We start from the raw sequence: 14,695 nt of genomic DNA, 5'->3' as shown, positions 1-14,695 counted from the left end.
TAACTGTCAGGAAGTTTCTCCTTAGTTCTAGGTTGCTTCTCTCCTTGCTTAGTTTCCACCCGTTGCTTCTTGTCCTGCCTTCAGGCACCTTGGAGAACGGCTTGACTCCCTCTTCTTTGGGGCAGCCCCTGAGATACTGGAACACAGCTATGACCCACTGCAGTCTGTTTCTCGGAGATTGGAGCCACACCTGGCATTTTGAAACTTTAAACTGTGCAGACCTGCATTCAGCAGCCAGACCTGAATAGACATGAGTCCAGACTGCTTGTTTGGGTGGGAAACCTACAAATCCAGGGCCTGCAGGATGCGGTTAGAATATTCTGGGCTAGGCGAAGCTTCATCCAAAGCAAATACAGCTTACTCACATTCATTAAACCTGAGGCTGTAATTTTGTATTCAAGGCACAGGCCTCCCAGCTCACCCAACTGGCTTTGTTGTTTGGACTTCAGTGGCCACAGCTCATTGGCACTAACTTGCCGTGGTTAGCTGCCAAAAGTATTGGTGGTAACCAAAAGCAACAGTTCGTTGGCAAGAGAGATTTTCTCCTTCCTTCTGTGGATGAAAAACTATTAATTTTGTGGCGTTTCTGTCAGTCCAGAGAATCACTGCATAGCAATCCAGAAAGGCACATGTGATAGTAAATCAATAATAAGCTCTTTCAAGTTCCACAAGATATTTTTGTTTATCCTTCCTTCCTTCCTTCCTTCTCTCTTTTTTGCAACTGAGTACCATGGATCTTTGTGAAACTAGCTTGTAAAATAAAAACCATGTTTCTATAGCAAACCCTCAGAGATGGGTTTAACAAGGCTAGGAGGCTAAACAAGAAGATTGAAGGATCTGGTGGTTGCTTTTAAAACCCTGATTTATGGCTGGATTCTCTGTGGGGATACAGACCTGCTCACAGGGGCTTATAAGGAAGTCTACAACCCAGACCGTGTAAAAATACAAACAAGAAAGAGGATTTAAGGTTATACAGATGACACACCTTCATGCATTACATAAATCTACATATGTAATATGGGACTTACACATTTAACGCAGTGTAAGTGTCTCCTTGGAGATCTAATTTGGGACTTAGAGACATTTCAATCCAGTAGATGATGGTAAGACTCTAGCATTTTGTTTAATGCTTATATTTTGGGGGGCTCAGAGGGAACTTTGAAAATCTCCCATCCTTGCAGTTGCTGTCTTTGCTGCCATCGGCTGGCAAGATCGGAGATACACACCTGCTTTCTAAAAGCATCTTTCCACATTTCATATCATGCAAATTACACTCCAGCCCCTTCCCCATTTGTTCCTTTTTTTTAATAGCAAGTTCCCAAAGGGTGGAAACTGGAGATAGCTCTGTTGGTTTGCACGCAAGAGACAGGCTCTCTCTAAGAAGCTACAGGTCCTTCAGATCTCAAAAGGCCCAAACAGAAGGAAGCACCAGTAGATACTCAAGAGTGGATAAGCAGCGAAAAGGGAGGTTAAAAAATATTGCAGGAGGGGGAACGAACATTACCCACTAGACCTGAATATAAAATCATACAGGTAACATAATCCTACCCACTTTTTGGCATTATCTTGTACACCACAAACCTCCTCCACACAACCCTTCAATATAAGGTCTATGTCTCCTGCCCTGGGCAGAGGGCTGGACTAGAAGACCTCCGAGTTCCCTTCCAGCCCTACGATTCTATGATCCTAACTGCCAGGAAAAGAGTTGATCCAACACAAGCACGGAAGGTCTAATTCAGTCTAGCGTGTATGAAAACCTATTATACGTGATCTAGCATAAGCATTATAAACTCTTAGATTTGGTCTATCAAAAAGCATTATACAGTTATGGGTTTGCACCTTCAATCACCTCTCCACCAAAGGGCCTGACTTCATATAACTAAGACCCAGATTAGAAAAAGAACTCGCGTTAAAACTAAGTTTGGCAACTTCTAATAAGAGAGGAACGAAGGTGGCAACCATCTAAGCTTAGGGATCTCCCGACCTTGGCCATTTTAAGACCGGTGGACTTCAACTCCCAGAATGTCCCACGCTGACTGGGGAATTCTGGGAGTTGAAGTCCACAAGTCTTAAAGTTGCCACGGTTGGGGACCCCCCTAATCTAAGCTAACCCTGTGGCAGGTAGACAGCCAACTCTTTCTTCTCTTCCCTTCCAGCCGCCATCCAAGCCAAGTGCCTGAGAGCCACAGATATCTCCTCAAGCAGCTTCCGCCTCACGTGGCCCCAGCTCCTGACACGGGACACCGGCTACTACATTTTGGAGTATGCCCCGAGTGGCCAACCCCGGCGGAAGGTGACCAGACAACTCACTGGTGACCACACCAGCACTGTGGTGACACAGCTAGACTCAGAAACCACCTATGAGGTTGCTCTCATCCCAGAATCCAACGAGAAGTACATCCCGCCACAAACCACCAGGGTCACCACGCTGGAAGGTAAAAATGACCCCGTGGGGGGTTAATTTTTAAGAATATACATCTTGACTGGCTCGGTCCCGCCTTGTCATTGTTCATTACGGTAGCTCCAGTGGTGGGATTCAGCCGGTTCGCATCAGTTTGGCAGAACCGGTAGCTATTTTGTTGCCCAGGCCCAGAATGGACTTCCGGAAGTGGCATCCACACAAGAGAACCGGTTGTTCACCTATTTGAATCCCACCACTGGGTAGCTCTGGTTATCAGTGGTGGTTGAGGCCTGAATTTCTGATTATTTTGACTGGACGGGCCAAGATGTGAGCTTTTCCACAGGCTACAACCTAGGGCTAAAGCTTCCCAATGGAAATTAGGCTGACTGGAAACCTCTTATGGACTTTTGGCTGAAAAAAGAACAAAAAAAAAAAAAGAACGTGATTCATGGGTCTGGCAATTAGAAAGGGCAGCTGATGGAAGGAGGAGATTCTGATGTAAACTCAGAGTAAAATATAAACGCAGGCAGTCCTCAACTTACAGCAGTTCATTTAGTGACCGTTCAAAGTTACAACGGCACTAAAAAAAAAAGGGACTTCGGACCGTTTTTCACCCTTAGAAGCTTTACAGCATCCCCGTGGTCACATGATCAAAATTTAAAATGCTTGGCAACTGATTCATACTTAGGACAGCCTCGCAGTGTCCCGGGGTCACGTGACCCCCCTTTGCGACCTTCTGACAAGCAAGGTCAACGGGGGGGGAAGGCGGGTTCACTTAACAAGCGTGCTATTAACTTAACAAGTGCGGCGATTCACTTAACAACTGCGGCATGAAAGGTCATAAAACGGGGCAAATGTCACTTAACAAGTGTCTCGCTTAGCAACAGAAATTTTGGAGTCGTATGTCAAAGGCTACTTTGCACATTTATAACTGCTGTCAAAAAGATCAGAAGGCCATGGCCTCATTTTTCTCTCTTAGCTCTTCATTCTTAGGTCTTCTTTTCTTTGTTTCTTTCCTCTCCTTAAACATTTCTGCAGTAAAAAATTGTGTATAAAAAAAAAAAATACGAGAAACTTCGATCCGGTCAGGCTCTCTTCCTTATTGCGTTGCTTCTCTCCGCAGAGGTGGTCAGCCCAGCCCAGATTCTGATCTCGGAGTCCAAACCCCACAGCATCCGGGTCAGCTGGTCTCCCATCCTAGAGAGCGTGGCTGCCTATCAAGTCATGTATGGTCCCTTGAATGACAATTTGGTCCAGCTGCAAGAGGTGGACGGCAGGCTCAATAGCACCGTCCTGGAAAACCTTCTGGCCAATACCAGCTACTTGGTGACGGTATCTGCCATTTACAAATCTGGCAAGGAGAAAGCCCTCTCCGCTAAAGCCTGCACGCGGGAAGGTGAGTAGGAAAGAAGAAAGAAAGAAAGAAAGAAAGGAGGGAGGGAAGAAGAAGCTGCAGAATAAGGCTGATGGATTGTCAGCCTTTGGCTAGGATGCCAACATCCCTCGCCCGATTTTCTCCTGGCTGATCCCAGCACAAATTCTGATATTTTTTTTTCATCCCGCTTCTGCCTCCATCGCTGGAGAAAGCCCACTCAGTCATCCTCACTCTTCTTTCTTCTTTCCTCCAATGGACAGAATACTCCAAAATAAAGCACCTCCACTTTAAAGATCTGAGCCCCAGCTCTGTAAAGGCCTCCTGGGATCCAGCAGAAGGAGACGTGTTGGGCTACCGCGTTCTGTGTCGGCGGCAAGCCGGCCCTTCGACCCTCCTCAGTGTTTCACCGCAGATCCACAGCGTTTTGCTGTCAGATCTGATCCCCGGCAGCACCAACAAAGTGTGTGTGAAGCCTGTGTACAAAACCCAGCCTGGGAAAAAACTGTGTCGAGTGATCCATCGGCAGCCTGGTAAGAGGCACGCAGGAAAAGAAATAATTTAGGTTCTGCTGCCTATTGATTGGTCTTGCTATCTCAATAGGTATCTCTAGGATGAAGGGAGGGTAAACAAAGTAGGCTGAAACATGAGAGTGGAAGGGTCCTTGCTGTTTTTTAAAAAGTGCACAGCTGCTTGTCCATGGCTGCTGAACCAATTTGAATCCTCACTGAATGAAAAATTTTAAGAGATATTCTAACTGAATATACTGGAAAGGAAGAAAAGACAATGGTTCGGAGGGCCGGACAATATTTTTGCCTGGATCCCTGGAATAAGTACAAGGTGCCCGAAAGAGGTTACCTGAGAAATTTAGGGTTGTTTTTTTTCCTAAGACATTTATGACTTCTCTTTCCAAAAGTCTCCAGTTGGCAGGTAGCCAAGCATTTCCAGTTTTAATCAGGAAGAACATGGCACAAGGTTGTTTTTTTAAAAAATCCCACACGAAATGCAGTGTAGCCCAGTGTCACTGATGGAGCAGATAAGGAATTCAGATAAGGAATTTGTAAGGAACGCGCTCCCCCTGGTGGCCGTCCCTGAAAAATTCCCTGTGAAATAGAAGTTTAATCACAGCAGGGGTACACAGCATAGGGAATTCTGCAGAAGCCTTGTTATAGTGCTAATTCCTGAGTTTCTTTTCACTTTATGTAGCTACTTGTCATTTTTTAAAAAACTTTTCTCCTCCTTCAGCGTATTCTGCAAGGCAACCTGATTCGTCCATCTGACGAAGGTTGATTCTTTGGTTCTTTCCCTTTCCAGCTTCAGCCGCAGGTCGCTACAGGCACCGGCAGAGAGCGTGAGAGTTTGCGAACAACATTTTCGTGGGTCAGAAGGCAAGGATGGCCTGGGACAAAGGTATCAAGACACCAGGATGAGGAAGATCACGGTCCCAAGCCTTTTCAACCTCCGGCTAACCACCCTGTTCTCTTTTGCAACTGACTTGCCTACAAATGCCCCAATTTGGCTCAGTTACAAACAAAACAGCTTCACGGGGATATTGGATCTTGCTAGAAAAAGGAGTCCTTGCTCACCGGAAGTTTTGTTTCCTTTCCTTGGAATTCCAGCTAAAGACTGGGAATCGTCTCCCGCTTCCTTTGCATTCTTATTTATTTGTGTTTTGTATGAAATGGGAGGGAGGAGAGAAAGCAAAAGAATCTTGGTTCCTTTCTCACCTGCAAGTGAGAACTTTCACCTTCTAATCTGCATTCTGAATTCTAAGAACGTCCTTCTGCTTCAAAAGCTATTGCAGTTTGATGGCGGGGGTGGGGGAAGGAATTAGAAGCACAAAGCAGATCCAAAATGATTCCTTGGTAGTGGCCCCAAATCTTAGTTGTTGAACACTGTTGCCATCTGAATTAAGCACGTATAATAGAATTCCAAAGACTTCCTTGAGACTGAGAGCAAAACCACTGGCCACCGGTATTTCCCATTTTATTTATGCATTTGCTCTGTTCTTGGAAGGAAATAGTTAAGACTGCCAGGATGTAAAATTCTTCTTCAGGCTGAGTGTCACATTAACCTTTGAGTAGTGGGCCAGGATCCACTTTCCAAGAAATAGGTGGATCAGAACAATGGCAGGATATAATTATATGTGACCGAATAAAATTGAGAGATACGGTTACTGAACCGTAAACTAGCAGGCCAATGAACATGCTTAATCCCGGTTCTACTTTGGGTGGCATCAGAAATTACATTTGTTTGTGGGGCATGCAATCATTTAGGGAAATAAAATGGAGCACCCCTGCCATAGATACTGGGGAGTAGCAGAGACGATTACCTCGTAAACAGAGATAAAGATAGATATCAAAGGATAGCTAAGACGCTCAGAGGGGTCACTTTGGGAACAAGGTGGTGTGTATTGTGCAAACGCAGTGATCATTACACATGGCTGGATCCATCTGGGACTGCCTGAACTGAACTGTGACCTATGCAGAAGACGTACTGTACTTTTCTGGAAATGTGAGAGAGGTGGCTGGGCTGCCTCAAACCTGAGATCATCCAGCAAAATCAGATGTTCTCTTCAGAAGACACGACCTGAAGCACTTTTTCACAAAAAGTATTGGGCACCGGAGACGTTGTTCCCAAGCTGTGTTGGCCCTTTGGGGAAAAAGTAGTTTGCAAGTTGACAATTGGACTTTGAGATCATCTAACCAGCTTATACAGCACTGCCAGTCAACTGGAGCTTGGGGCCTTTCGTTACACAGCAAACAAACTTGTTTGAAAAATAACAGTATTATCATGACCATCCTGGGAGGCGGACCCCAATAGATTTGGGGACCACCCAACTGGAGATGGTGGACCTAAGATACGCAAGCAAAGGTCTCTGCCATAAATCCCTGCATCTTAGACAACTAGCCCCTCAAGATGAAGTTCACCTAGAATCCTGAAAGGCTTGTTTTTCCATGCATGTTTTGTTTTACGGCTTCATCATGTGAGCCTCCACCTGCATGAGAATTGAATTAGCCCAGTTAACAGTGAAATTTCTCAGCCCAAAGTAGGTAACAGAAAGGCAGTGTTTTGTTTTGTTTTTTTAAAAAAGAGACAATTGTAATAATGCAAGTAACACTGTGGCTTGTTGCTATTTGTTTTGAAACCCGAAAGCTGACGGTGGCTTCATTCCTGCTTCAGAATGTGTGCGATGGTCATAATCGTCTTGCGAGTCAGAAACCATTTCATATTCTCTGTAATTCTTTCATGTACGGTTTTACTAATACACTAGCCATTGTCTCCCCAGCTTACTTCAGAAACATTGCAATGTATCCTTTGAAATAAGGTGAATTAAAGAGAGAACAAAGAGCCAAGTAATTTGGAATATTTTTTTTTCTTTTGGATGCGGTCCCACCAAATGCAATGCCGTGGCATTCACGGTTCATTTTTCAAGGTATGAGACTCGGGAACATTGTGATCTGTCGACACGGGATTTTTGGAGAGCAGAAACTGGGGAAAGAAAGAGAGATTTAATTTCCTACAGGGTACTTGAGGGCACTCAGATCCTGTGTCATGCCAGGAAAGATCAAGCCAACAGAAGTATGTAAACAGCCATGCAGTGGGAGGGGGAGGCGCAGAGGAGCAGAAGTTTAAAAAGGGAGGGAAGAGATTTGTTAATTGGCTGATCAAGTCTGTAGTTTTAATTAGCTTGCTAGGAAATTGCCAGTGTTAATGATGTCTGTACAGTGAATGTAGAAGACCAGTTAAACATCTCCAAGTTTGAAAATAATAAAAACAAGTATCATTCCATTGAGTGAGCTAGCAAAATCAGACAAGTAAGAGAACTTCTACAAACAAATTTGATTGGCAGAGAAAGATATCCATCCTTGGCCAGTGTGGATTTTCTTGTCAACCGGCAAATTGTTAAGTATGAAACTGGATAAAATGCAAATGTTTTGGAACATATGTATTCAAGACTGCTATCCTATTAAGGAATAAAGGATTGATTGGATAAACAATTCCGTAAATGTGCAAAGAAGTTTGGGAAAGCTGGTCTGAATAGCTATTTCAAAGGAATCTTGGCTGTTAATGCAGGCTGCCTTTGTTTTTTCAGATCTGCCGTTTCACTCACAAATTCAGGGCACGGGCATTGATTGATCAATGAAGATAATTCGTCACAGAATAATTTTTGCTAGTAAGGAGATGGTTTTGGTTGCCCGGCTAGATTCATTCTATGTCAAAAAGTTTCTGCAGTTACTCACCAAGGACGATACGAAAATGCTTGTGGGCCAGCCATAAAAGTAAATAAAGAAATACATCTAGAACCCCTCTGGCATGTCAGTAACAGGTTAAATATCTTCTCTTTGCAAATCTAAGAATTAAATAAACCTAAAAAAATGTTAAAAACTACCACTACATTGAAATACGAAAGCAACCAGGCATAAAAGCGTTCTATAAAAGATGAAAAATGTACAGGCTTTTTTCTTCTGGTGTAATATTTAGCTTTTTTTTTTTTTGAGCCAAAGAAGTATCGGTAATCAAGGTGTTTTTTTTTATTCAGAGTGCCTTCCTAATCAAAAAGTTAAAACAAATGAGAGAAAATCCAAAGTGAATGTTCTTTGCTGAACTAGTTTGAGACTGCAGGCAATAATAATCAAATCATGTCTTGAAAAAGGCACATGCACGCACACACACACACTCATCAAATCTGCACACACCGAGCCAGAAAATAGCCTTTGACACAGAGATGTCAGATGTTTTATGTAGTTCTCCCCAGTAAACCAGGACATCTGGTCAGCTTTTTCTCTAGCAAGGAATCTTTGCTCATTGTATTTCATTCCACTAAAGAGACCCTGTCCTGTGGCACTTCTCAAGGTTTAAATCAGCTCTGAGTGATCAAGAACAAGGCACAAAAATGGCTGGGCTGGACACTCGGAATCACACCGCCATCCCTCCAAACAAGCCACTATCATTCACTGGGAACAGAAGAATGCCCTGTTTATCCTGACCTGCCTTTCTTCTATCTCCTCTGATGCCCTTCGGCGCTTTACCAGTAGGCCTTGAGGGAGGTGGAAGTGGGCTTCTGTTGCTGCTGGAACTCATTCGATGCTCTTGATAGGGCCTCCCTGTAACCACAGACAGACTGTATCTCTGGGCTGCTTCTCAGAAGCTCGTTGTTCTTGTGGGCTTCGTAGTGGAATTGAGAGTCCCTCATTTCGTACCTAAAACCACAAGAGGAGAAAGGGGCTTGAGTCAGGCCGCAGAGGGGTCTTGCTGACACTCTGCTTACAAATGAACATTGCCCACAGAATCCATATGTCCCAAATATCTCTCATGGATCCAGCAAATCTCACTAAATTTCCACATGGCCCTGCCGAATTTACTCTCAGCCCCCAATCCAAAGAATCAACAGCTCCGGCCCAAGCCTTGGAGAGAGTGTCCTCACCACTTGGGTCTGGGGCCACGGGTCCGTTCCAATTCCTGCTGCCTCTTTACTTCCAACAGCCAGCCCTCTTCCACACGCAGGCGCTGGAGTCGGAGACGAGCCAGCATTTTCTGGTACGGAGACATTTCAATCAGGTCTCTCCCCATCGTGCTTTCAGAAAGCGTCTGCAGGAATCTGAACCCCGAATAAAAAAAGGAGAGTTAAATGTCTTGCAGTTTCTCCAGGTCAACTGCTCTCTACGAAACGCTGCTCTACGCACGACTTTATTTTGTTGCTTATGGGCTGCAAAGAACTATTGCACAAGAAACAGGCAGGAGACACTCTAGTAAAAGATTTTCTGGCCCAATTAAGTATTTTGCTGTTTGCCAAAAAGCTGGGGAAATTTCCTAGGACAACCAATTCCAGTCTTTTTTTTGTTGTTGTTAAAATAGTCTGGGAACTGAAGTTTCAACACACACTACCGCGCTCACGTGTTATTATTTATTTAAAAAGTATTAGCCGCCCAATTCCAGCGGACTCTGGATGGTATGCAAAGCTATAAGGAAACATAAAAACAGCGAGAAACGTTAAATAAATGTTACAACCACAGGCAGCTGGCACTAAAATGCTAAAATATTGTAATCTACCCAGAGTTATCTTGCGGTAAAATGGGAGGTCAGTAAATTAAACAAACGAACGAACTCTAACCCAAAACCCACAAAACAAAACTGGGGGCATTAAATAATAAGAAACATTAATCCCAGGCTTGTTCCCTCTCTTGAGCTCCTTGAAGTTGGTTGCTTTCTCAGATAATCTCAGCTGAGGCTCAACTTTTATTATCATTCCATCCCAGGAAACTGCTCCTTCAGGGTATGGTAACAAAACTACCATATACTATGAAGCCAGACGTTCCTCACTAGTTCTCAATTCTGATTTCCGAGTCAAGTCTGTTAGAGGCTTAGAGGCCACTTCTTACCGTTTGTTGATCTCCTCTGCCGTGGGCGAGGAGATCACCGGAGAAGCCAAACTGTAAGGACTCCAAGACTCCCTTGGTGTCCTCTGTCCAACTGCCTTAGTGGAAGGCCAGGATTTCGATGCTAATGTTCCTGGCCTGAAGAACCTCAACCGTGATTGTCTGCTTGATATGCTTTTCTTCCTGACTCCCCTAGGCTTCCCCAGCTGAGGCGGAGGTTGAGCACAGGCATTAGCCTTAGCCGAGGTGGGTCTCCAGACCGGCCTCGGAGACTGAGAGCGTGACCGGAGCCAGCGCGGGCGTTTGGCATCCGGAGAGAAGGAGCAGGAGCGGGTAACCTCAGAGTGACTAAGTGAACGGCCTCTGCGGAACGTGAAAGAGGATCTTTCTGGCAAGCAAGCTCGGACTGGAACCGTGGGGGGCAGCAAAGACTTGACGCCAATCACGTGAGGGGCCCCAAGTTTCAAAGGGACAGCAAGATCCCCCAAGAGGGGAGAGTTCTGACTCACAGTCGCAGTGCCAAATAATCCTAAATTTTCGTTCAGTGGGGGTGAATTTAAGGTTGGAATGGCCCAATCCATCAAATTCAAGTTATTCTCTAATGGTCTCGCAAGATGCTTTGCTTTCAGTAAGCATTCAGCCTCAGTGGGTGGCCCTGATGGGTGCCACTTGGAACTTAAGGGACCTGGGTCAGCCACATGTTCAAGAGCAGAAGTGTCATCTCCATCTGGATGGACTGTGAGACTGGAGGCTAAGCTGTCCACCTGAACCTTCAGTTTTCGTAAGCTTTCTTCCAAGTCTTCAATGGTGGAGATCCCTGTCACAGAGTGGGATGAGAGAAGAGGGGGAAAAAAAATCCATGCAGTTAGAAGACTGAAAATATGAACTGGCCCACAATGAAGACTACCAAATTTCAATCAAAATGACAGCCAATTATTATTCTTTGTTGCCTCGCTTTTAAGGAGACACTGTGTTGGATTTCTTATGCGTTTATATCATTCCCTCTTTTTTTCCAATACTGAGAAATAAATGTGGATCTTGAGGCAGCCAAAATGTCACCACTGACTGTTAAGAGGGAGAGAGAAACAGTTTTCTTTTGAGGACTTCAAGATTTTCAGGAATACTGAATAGTGAATACTGAATACTGACTTGCAACTATTCAGTTAGTGACCCGTCGAAGTTACAATGGCACTGAAAAAAGAGACTTATGACCACTTTTCATACCACCGTTGCAGCATCCCTATGGCAAAGTCAATGGGGAAACAAGCATGTTAATAATTTAACAACTGCAGTGATTCACTTAACAGCGGTGGCAAGAAAGGTCGTAAATGGGGCAAAATTCATTTACAAATGTTTCACTTAGCAAGAGAAATTTTGGGCTCAATTGTGGCCGTAAGCTGAGGACTACCTGTATAGTCCACAGAAGATCAAAACAAGCAAAATGGTGGACACCATCTTGCTTGTTTTGAAACACTCCCCCACCTTACAGACCCTGTGGTCTTCCTGAGGCTGAGAGACAGCAGGCCATTCAAAGTCACTCTGCATGCTCCCCGGAACTACGAGGCTTCGAACCTGGATCCACTCAGCACTCTTACCATTTTCTTCCTCAAACAACCATGATTTTCTCTGCTCATCCCCATGAAGAGCCGGGCGTTTCCCTAGGTTTAGAAAGTCAACGTTGTGGGTTGTGTTGGTTTTTTGGCTGTTGTCAAGGAGCTCCTTTGAGGCCTCTCTAGAAAAAGAAGAAAGAACAAAATGACATCACTTTAATGTTGGCTGTTAAACTTAATCCAGAAACAACAACCGTCTCCATATATTTTTTATGAATTATCCTATTCTGATATGTTTTTTTCCTTATCTTAGCTCACCCCAAAAGACATAGCTGGGGCCCTTTCTTTTCTTTTCTTTTCTTTTTTAAATAAGCATTTTTATGCTTGCAGCAACCAAAGTAGGACTGAGAACAGCTTTTTTTTTTCCCCTCTCACAAGGCTGAGAAAGGCCCTGAGTGCGAAAATTGCTCATGTGTCAATGAGTTGGGCGGCCATATAAAATTGTTTAATAAAGAAATAAAGAAAATCTGAGGCGCCAAGTACCTCAGTTTACAACAACTTTGTGAATGACCCAAGTATTTACACTTGAAGTGGTTGAGACATGTATAAGTAAAATAAAACAATTGCATTAAAATACACCCTCTCTTTCTAGGGCTAGGACCGCAACCTCCATCATTCCCAGCCAACATGGACACGGGGGTGGGTAGGTGGCTGGAGGGAATGGGGCTTGGAATCCAACCACTCTCTGTCAGGGGTCCATACTCCCTCGCCTTCAAGACCTTCCGGACCGGACTACAATTCCCATCCTCCCCAGCCGGGAATCTCCTCAGAAACCGCCACGGTGGTCCTCTCCCTAATTTCCTTCAAAAGCCCAATTACCTGAGGGAGGCTCCGCGGCCTCGCACTCGCAAAGCGGCCGACTCCGCCATCCGCGGCCTACCTGAAGCATCGCCTCAGTCTCCCTTAGCGACGGCCTCAACATCCCCGTTGCTACGGTGAAAGGGCCGCCTCCTGGACGACTGGCGCTTGACTAAGATTGGTCCTTTTGGCACACCGTCCCCTCGCCGTGCTCTTTTTTTTTTTTTTCTTTCTTTCTTTTTTTTCTTTCCCCCATCGGCCCGGAGTTCCCGCCTCTTTTTTTTTTTTTGCGATCGCTACCCTCTTCACGCACGTGACTGAGGTGGGGGCGGGAAGAAGAAAAGGGAGGTTATTTGCTCGCTCTGCCCTCTACGACAGCGCGACTCTATGGCTCGGCTGAGCTGTCCGCCAATGAGCAGCGGCGGAGAACGGAAGAGGCGGGGCGGCGCCTGCGCAGAACCGGCGGCACGGGGTCCACGTGTGTGTTGAGGGGGATTCGCAGCTTGCCGGTTGGGCTGCGCCTGTGAGGGAACATGTCGTGGCTCTTCGGGCTGAACCGCGGCGGCGGCGGCGGCGGCGGGGACGCAGGCCCCGGAGCCGGGCTACCTCCGCTGCCGCCTCCGCCCGGCGGGGGACCAAAAGAGGGGACGGGCGAGGGGAGCCGCCCCAAGGACAAATGGAGCAACTTCGATCCCACCGGCCTGGAGCGCGCTGCCAAGGCCGCCCGAGAGCTCGACGCTTCCCGTGAGTCGGAGGGGGCGGGCGGGATCTCTTGCCTGGATCCCCTGCTGGGAGGAGATCCTCTGGATCCCGTGACTAGATTAACAGGGATCCTTTGGCTAGGCACCCCCTCCTGGATCTAGCCCCGAGGAAAAGCTCAGTGGATCTTCGTGGCTGGTTGAGCAGGGGGCTGGACTAGAAGACCTCCAAGGTCCCTTCCAGCTCTATTCTTAGTCCTCGACTTACGATCACATTCGTAGTCCTCGACTTACGATCACATTAGAGGCCAAAATTTGTGTTGCTATGCGAGGCGTTTGCTAAGTGAGTTTTGCCCCGTTTTGCAACCTTTCTTGCCGCGTTTGTTAAGCGAATCACTGCAGTTGTTAAAATTAGTAAGACGGTCGTTAAGTGAATCCGGCTTCCCCATTGGCTTTGCTTGTCAGAAGGTCACAAAAGGGGGAATCGCGTGACCCTGGGACGCTGCGACCGTCATAAATATGAGCCTGGCGCCCGAACTTTGATCACGTGACCACGGTGCGTGTGAAAACTGAGCCTAAGTCCTTTGTTTCAGTGCTGTTGTAACTTCGAACAGTCACTAAACGAACTGTTGTAAGTCGAAGACTATTTGAACTGAAGCCCTTGGCTGGGAAGCCCTTGCCAGGATCTCCTCCTGAGAAGTGACATTGGTGGCTTTGAAGCCATCTCAATGCTTGGACGAGAATCAGATCTTATCATTTACCACAAGGCGGAATCTGCACACAGACACTCCTTGTCTCCTTGCCTTGAGCCACTGAGGCACCAATGACCTTTGACCTTCTAGCTCCCATGTGATTTTCTTCAGCAGCTTCTAGTGTGGCTTAAGCCAGGAAGGGCTGGCCAAAAGAGTTTTTAACTCAAATGTATTTTTAGGAGCAGCCGAAATTTAAACCAGAAAAGAACATCCTTTTGAGTTGTTTTTTTAAAAAAAACAATAGTTTTATTATTTCTCTTCTTTGTACAATGCACAAGCCAGAATCTCTGGTTCGGACAACGTTGTCTAATTTGCAGCAGGGCTTACCTGCATCCAGTTTAACCATTGGGCAACCAGAATTGCAACAAATTATCATGGACAAAATCACTGTTAGGTGGGAGTGGTTTGTAAGAATTTTTTTTTTTTGAATGATGGAAAACAACTGATGGGCAATATTTTCTTTTCAGGACACGCCAAAGAGGCCCTAGGCTTAGCTCAGCTACAGGAACAGACACTACAGCTGGAGCAGCAGTCTAAATTAAAGGTGAGCAAAACGTAACAGTTCAGGCTGTGCTATTAATCAGTTGATTCCCCTTCTCCCCCCTCCCTTTTGCTTGATCATTCCCCATATTTGATGATGAGACTTTAGAAAGAGTGCAGAGAAGAGCAGCAATGATGATTAGG

At 45.7% G+C, this 14,695-nt stretch overlaps 3 protein-coding genes across 5 annotated transcripts in view; 2 read left to right on the top strand and 1 right to left on the bottom strand.

The window, feature by feature from the left end:
- The window catches only part of VWA1 (von Willebrand factor A domain containing 1), a 17,756-nt gene extending 12,377 nt beyond the window's left edge, over nucleotides 1–5,379 (top strand). For both annotated transcript variants that reach the window (XM_015816038.1, XM_015816039.1), the window contains exons 3-6: nucleotides 2,157–2,435; nucleotides 3,525–3,797; nucleotides 4,037–4,306; nucleotides 5,088–5,379. In XM_015816038.1, the coding sequence (XP_015671524.1) occupies nucleotides 2,157–2,435; nucleotides 3,525–3,797; nucleotides 4,037–4,306; nucleotides 5,088–5,128 (863 nt within the window). In that variant the 3' untranslated portion in view covers nucleotides 5,129–5,379. The remainder of the gene's footprint in view (nucleotides 1–2,156; nucleotides 2,436–3,524; nucleotides 3,798–4,036; nucleotides 4,307–5,087) is intronic.
- Nucleotides 5,380–5,469: 90 nt separating this feature from the next.
- Nucleotides 5,470–10,965, bottom strand: LOC107287518. 2 transcript variants are annotated; one of them, XM_015816037.1, is made up of 4 exons: nucleotides 10,157–10,965; nucleotides 9,202–9,375; nucleotides 8,765–8,977; nucleotides 5,470–7,265 (listed from the first exon to the last, which is right to left on the bottom strand). In XM_015816037.1, the coding sequence occupies exons 1-3, from the start codon at nucleotides 10,732–10,734 to the stop codon at nucleotides 8,803–8,805; spliced, it is 927 nt and encodes a 308-aa protein (XP_015671523.1). In that variant the 5' UTR covers nucleotides 10,735–10,965; the 3' UTR covers nucleotides 5,470–7,265; nucleotides 8,765–8,802. The 2 variants fall into 2 exon arrangements, with proteins under 2 accessions (XP_015671523.1, XP_015671522.1); XM_015816036.1 differs by having other exon boundaries at nucleotides 8,807–8,977.
- Nucleotides 10,966–13,094: 2,129 nt separating this feature from the next.
- Nucleotides 13,095–14,695, top strand: part of ATAD3A (ATPase family AAA domain containing 3A) — a 14,289-nt gene continuing 12,688 nt past the window's right edge. Inside the window, exons 1-2 of the mRNA XM_015816058.2 lie at nucleotides 13,095–13,305; nucleotides 14,479–14,555. Coding sequence (XP_015671544.1) covers nucleotides 13,095–13,305; nucleotides 14,479–14,555 — 288 coding nt within the window. The remainder of the gene's footprint in view (nucleotides 13,306–14,478; nucleotides 14,556–14,695) is intronic.

The sequence above is a fragment of the Protobothrops mucrosquamatus genome, unplaced genomic scaffold, assembly GCF_001527695.2.
Source record: "Protobothrops mucrosquamatus isolate PMUCROS unplaced genomic scaffold, P.Mucros_1.0 scaffold397, whole genome shotgun sequence".
In the NCBI taxonomy this organism is placed as follows: domain Eukaryota; kingdom Metazoa; phylum Chordata; class Lepidosauria; order Squamata; family Viperidae; genus Protobothrops; species Protobothrops mucrosquamatus.
Note: the sequence above shows the minus strand (reverse complement) of the source record. Positions and strands in the feature narration are given on the sequence as shown.